Below are 6,027 nucleotides of genomic sequence, written 5' to 3' on the forward strand. Positions count from 1 at the left end.
TCCTCACTCCGCAATTTATCTCCAGTGTCGTGTTTTTAAATGGCTGCTTCCGTTTCCGTTTCTGTTTCCGCTTACGTTTGACTTGTCTGCACGTAAATTGTGTGTCATTTCGGTGACTGAGTTTCATGTTTTTTTCTGTTCTTTGAGTTCTCTTTTTGGAGGTTTTTGTCGCTGATGTTGGCGGTAAATTTGAGTACAATGCATATATAATCTTTTTCACTTATCTGTGCATAGTTTCCTTTCCTTTTGTGGAGGTGGCAAAACTTTTTACGCTCTTAGGTTAAAAGTGCCCTCATACATTTCAGCCTCTCTTTCTCTCTCTTTCTCTTTTAGCCTCTATCTCTTTCGTTTGCTGGGCGTAATGAATGAAAAGTTGGCCAAAAGGTGTAAAGACAATTTTTGCTGAATGCTATAGTTTGTTGGCTTTGATTTATGAGTCAATTAAACGTTGACAAGTTAAAAATACGTGAGTAGAGATTAACATAGTTTGCTCTCTGAGGTTCTCCGAGAACGTTATCATCCAATGATAAGAAAATTTAAAAATTTAAAAAACCAATCATAGAGTACAAAATCGAATGCAAGTAATTTAAATAATGTCTGAAGAACAGCAGAAATTTCTGGAGGCTTCCTCTGTCGTGGATCGCAACAAGGTCTTTAAACTTCTTGGCAAACTGAGCATTTCCCTGGGCTGCAGTAATCCAAATTTGGATCACATTATGCAGGTTTTTAAGCCACAAAAGCCTCGAGCTGACATTGAAGTGTTGGACATACAAAAGCGCTTTAAATCGCTAGAAAACAATGCCAAGGATCGCAATCTGCGAGAACTTCTACAATTGAGATCGAAACTATTTCTCTATCTGCATGGAATGCTGGTCAAACTGGAGCCCGATGATCGGAAGCGACGCCCCTATTTGATACTCTGCTACAAGCTCTTCGATGCGAACAAACCCAAGGCAATGCCGCTTAGTGCCATGTTGGCTTATAGAGAGGAGTATATAGATCGACTGAAAAAACTGGTGCAGAAAATTATCCATATCAATGAGGTGGATTTCGAGAGTTCTCGATTGGCGAACAGAATCAATGCGCTGTATCAATTACAGTTGCCGTGCAAAGAGAGAACTGTGTTGGGCTGTGTCAAACAGAATGAGAATTTACCAACCTTGTTGGGCTGTGATCAACTGCAAATGCATTTGAGTGAGAAGGGTCTTAAGTGGGAAACGGAAAGCAAAGTCGTAAAGTATTTGCCAGTTCAGTTTAAAGTCAACGCATTTGCATATTTGCAGGGCATTTTGAAGCAGTCGAGCTCGTCTACTCAGTGGATAGGATTCAAGTGGCAACAGGAGCAGAGAAAGTTGACTATTCTTGTGCTCAGAGCTGATACGAAACTCAGGGAGTCGATGGTTTATTCAGTTAATTCGGAATGCCAACCTGGAGATCATGTAGATCTCTTGAGCATGATCGAGTCGGAGCAACCATCGGAGCACTTCTTTATGCAAAAATCTTATCGCGACGAGGTCAATCACACAGTGATTGATGGGGCTGCTGACGAAGGCAGAATCTTTTCGCCAATGGAAGAGCTATCGGCACTGCCAAGTTCAAGTACTGGACGGTGGCAGCATGAGCGGTATGTGATTGCAGCACCTCGCCCTATTATACTCGCCTTCAGATGCAATCCCGCCTATCAGTGCTCTGAGGCTGATCCCATGGGACCCGATTTCTTTGAGCAGCTCCTGCAGTTCTCGGAGCTGACGGCCACCAAGACTTGTCCGCTAAATGGCACTGAGATTAAGCAGCGCATCAAGCTAGCCATGCGTCAGGACATGACCCATGACGGGATGAACGTTAATGTGGTAGCGCGCATGGGACTGCAGGAGTTTCTCACGGAGCAGGAGAAAGAATTGTACAAGTCACTGCGCTGGCAGCATCGCGACCGTGGCGAGTGGATTGACCTCAGTCAGGAGGCACGTCAACGTGACGTACTCACCGGCTTGCTGGGAGCTGTCTGCATGCAGCTGAAGCCTTCGGCCTTGAAAGCCCGTCTGCTATTGCGCTCTCCGCATCATCAGCAGAGCATCAGCGAATCCTTTTTGCTGCTCTCCATCGGTCATGTGGGTCATTTGTACGGGAAAACGAAGCATCTGCTGCAACGTTTGTCCCAGATGGATGACAGTGGCCTGGTTTTGGCCTATTGTCTGCGGGATAAGCTGCTAGTGCTTCATGCCTACCATGAGGCTCAGAAGCTGCAGCCGGAGAATATGCTGCAAATCTACTGGCACACACGGGACCATCAGCTCCGCTTCCAATGGTATGGCGAGATCTACAGTGCCCTCTCCTCTAGCAAAGCTTCGCTGCTGACATCGCTGCATCTGCAGCTTGGTCTTAATGCGCACTTTGATGAGCTGCTGCAGCAGTGGCTGCTGTTGGCCACTTATCCGTTGCTGGGCAGGATTAGCAAGTGGCTGTTGAACGGGGAGCTGCATCAACTTTACTTTATTGTGGAGCACAAAGAACACGCCGATGGTCCGCTCTATTGGCATTCGTACTTCGAGTTGATTGAGGAGTTGCTGCCGCCTTTTCTCAATCGAGAGTTGGCTCAGTTGCTGCTCGGAGTGGGCAGAAGTCATAGATACGCACGTAGGTGGCTGAATGTTGAGCTAAAGTCTTTGATTTACGCCGAGCAGCTGCAGCAACAGTTGAATGAAGCATGCAGAAAATGCTACGAGGAGATGGATGAAGAGTCACTCATAGAAATCATTCTATCTCGGCAACAAGAGACATCCAAGGCATTGCTTTTGCAGCTGAGGAACTTGCTGCCCACTCCGCTGGAAATCTTTTCCAAACTGCATCAATATTTGCTGCTCTCCGATATGGACTTTGTTCGGGGATTGATCGAATTGTTAGAGCCCGCCTTGGAGCAATCGGTGAATTGCTATAACGTGCAGCTCCTGGACAACTTGATGAAGCAGTTGCTGGACAAGCACAATGAGCAGTTGTTTGTGGATCAGCTGAAGGGTGAGGCAGATGGTAAGGGCAAACAATGTTGGTCTTGCTTCCTTTTGCAATGGAGACTGCCTTGCCATTGGACCGCACTCATCGGAGATCGCATCGAGCAGTATTCCTCCTGCTTTGTCTCTCTGTGGCAACTGCATCATGCTGACTATGTGCTCAGCGAGCGCATTCGTCGCCAGCAAGTGCACTTCCTGGAGCGCACAGGACTCGATCAATCCAAGGATGCCTTGCAGGTGGCTGAGCAATTTGTTGGGTTCATCGACAAGCTAATGGGTTTCATGACCACACTGCGAGACTACTTCTTCAATGATATCCTGGGCAGCGCCCTCAAAAGTCTCTACGATGCTTGTAGCATCACAAGCTCACTGGATGCATTGCTCGCACTACACGCCGAGTACCTCAACTTCATCGAGTGCGGCGTGTTTCAGACCAAAAAAGGGTTGAAGTCGCATTTACGTCTTGCAGAGCTGTACGAGATTATCTTTCGGTTGGATGCGGAACAGCAAAAGTTTCTCTCCCTATGTCACAAGGTGGACAAATCCGTCAAAATGGATACGTTGAAGTCTTTCCATTGGACTTGCCACAGCACATGCCACGTCATTAATATTTTGGATGACAAGTTTCAACAGATATTGGCCAACTTTTTGCTGGCATTATTCTCCACTGGCAGCGAACAGTTTATAATTCTGGCCAGAAAATTGAGTCGCGATCGTGACTATGCAAATAAATGTAAGAAATTAGAAATAGTAAACACTTTTCGATTTTTGCGAAAATTCCCACATTAACTTTGCATTCTTTTTGAACATGAAGATTTTATAAATTCCATAAGTACAAATTTTATATTTAATTTTATATTTTGTACTACATATTTTTAGTTAATTAATTTAAAATATGTACTTGTAATAATTTGTATGTTAACTTTTTTATAAGAACCTGGCAAAACTTATCAATTGATCAAATCATTTTCCGATAATAATTAAAATAAAATTATGAAAAATTATTTATTTACACTTAATTACTTAAAAGAAATATTAAAAATGGCGTTCCCTGCCGTGCACGAAATTTCGATTTGATTTCTGGTAATTTGATATGGTTACCTCTAAGCAAGAGCAAAGTAAAAAATAATAATTTGCAGAAATGAGTTTTAAAAATAAAAAGTTCAGAAGTAAATATAGTAGGTATTTATTAAATGAAGACAGTTCTATGTTCGATGCTTGGAATGGAAACTTGGCTGACAGATCATTTCAATACGCATCTTTTGATATACATATAGCTTGCCGATATACGCTAGGATTCCTGGGTTCAGGGTTAAGGTAAACATGTGTTAAAATTAGCAACTTCATACTTCATTTAAACAATAAATAAGCTGGTTTTTATTACTTTGAAATTTACATTTTTTCTTCGTATACTTTTTTTTTATTAAAATAACGAAATGATAACAAAGATAGGTGCACTGTTACCTAACTAGGCAACTTAAGCAAATCAGAAATAATAAACAGAAAATAAATTATGTCAGCAATACATAATAAATATAAAGTAAATAAAGATTATATAAATTAAACCTAAGGATATACGAAAAATGTATGTATAGTATTGCTGTTAAATATTAAGTCGAGACCCGAGCCAACAGGTCTTGAGGATGTGGCATACTTTTGGATTCGGAAAATTATTGCTTAGTATTTTACCTAAAACTATTTCAGAGCATACTTTTAGGTCATTAATTAATGAGAAAATTACTTACAGCAACAAACATTTTGCAGCATACTTTTACAGCGCCTCCTAAATTATTCTATTTGTCCATGCTGATCCATGCCAATTTATGTTCGCCTGGTATTTCATTTGGCCCAACTGACATTTCACATGTAATCTTCGATCCAGTCCTTGAACTTGCGGCCGCCAATTGTTGGGTACAACTATGTTAAAGCATATTTTTTGGATGCGTATTTATGCAAGTAATATCACATATAAAAAGTAAAAATGCGTGTATGGCAGCCATAATCTGTTCCATATTTAAAGGACTTGTTTTTTAATGATGATTTTTAATGTAGGGACCTACTCTATCGATTGGCATCTAACACTTGTAATTTTTCAGTTTTGTTGGCCAACTAAATTATATCTAACTTAGTAATTCAAGAATAACTCGAGAATCACAAGGATGCGCGGGATTGAATTTAGCTGGTTAAGAGATCTTTCAAATACGCTTTGATTGACGCAGGACTCGTAAGGATCAATAAGGATATGACCGACATTTACGCTACTTTCTGTATACATTTTATCTTGGATCCTGTATAGATTTTTGTTTTTTTTTTAAGTAAAGCAATCAGTTTTGTATTATACAAGATTTTAAAACAAACCTTTTACTATCGTTTTGACTTCGATTTGCCAGACTTTAATTTCTATCGTAAAAAATTCTGTGGGAATGACATCAAGTCTGGAGTTTCGCATGCCGATGAGCTGAGTTATTTCTTTAGAAACTCACAATCCTGGAAGTTGGAGAAATCATCGAGTGAGTATCTCACCATTTAACGCCTGGTGGGAATTTCAACATGCTTTGCAGCCAAATCCAATCCATGCTACCTGGGAGCCCTCGATGAAAGATTAAATGCATCGTGTTATTAACATAAGAAATGAGGTCACGATTATCGATTTACCAGAGTATGAGAAACTGTAACATATTGAAATTTGCAATTAAAATTGAATTCCGACAAACATTTCTTTTTGTAAAAATAAAATATTTTTTAGATCTCAGGAACTACAATAGATAGACTAATATTTTTTTTAAGAAAGCACGTGTTATTGATGTAGGCAGGTTTTATAGACAGATAAAAAAATCTAGATTGAAAATCTTGACTTAAGACTTTTTCGGTCTTACAAAAAAAAAACAATTTGGAATAAGATTTTTAGGTTAAAATCACGTTTTTTTTTAGCTGAATTTGCATTTTAAAATTAAAAACATCTCATTTTAAGATTAATATCAATAATTCAATAATGATTGATTCAATAATGTTTTATTTTAGA

General features: G+C 40.0%; 1 protein-coding gene across 1 annotated transcript; it reads left to right on the plus strand.

Annotated features, from left to right (window-relative positions):
* The first annotated feature begins 475 nt into the window (after positions 1-475).
* On the plus strand, positions 476-3,872 carry LOC133843641 (uncharacterized). Its single transcript, XM_062277281.1, has one exon. The coding sequence runs from the start codon at positions 594-596 to the stop codon at positions 3,792-3,794; it is 3,201 nt and encodes a 1,066-aa protein (XP_062133265.1). The 5' UTR covers positions 476-593; the 3' UTR covers positions 3,795-3,872.
* Positions 3,873-6,027: the final 2,155 nt, after the last annotated feature.

Source organism: Drosophila sulfurigaster, chromosome 2L, assembly GCF_023558435.1.
Source record: "Drosophila sulfurigaster albostrigata strain 15112-1811.04 chromosome 2L, ASM2355843v2, whole genome shotgun sequence".
NCBI classification, from domain to species: Eukaryota; Metazoa; Arthropoda; class Insecta; order Diptera; family Drosophilidae; genus Drosophila; species Drosophila sulfurigaster.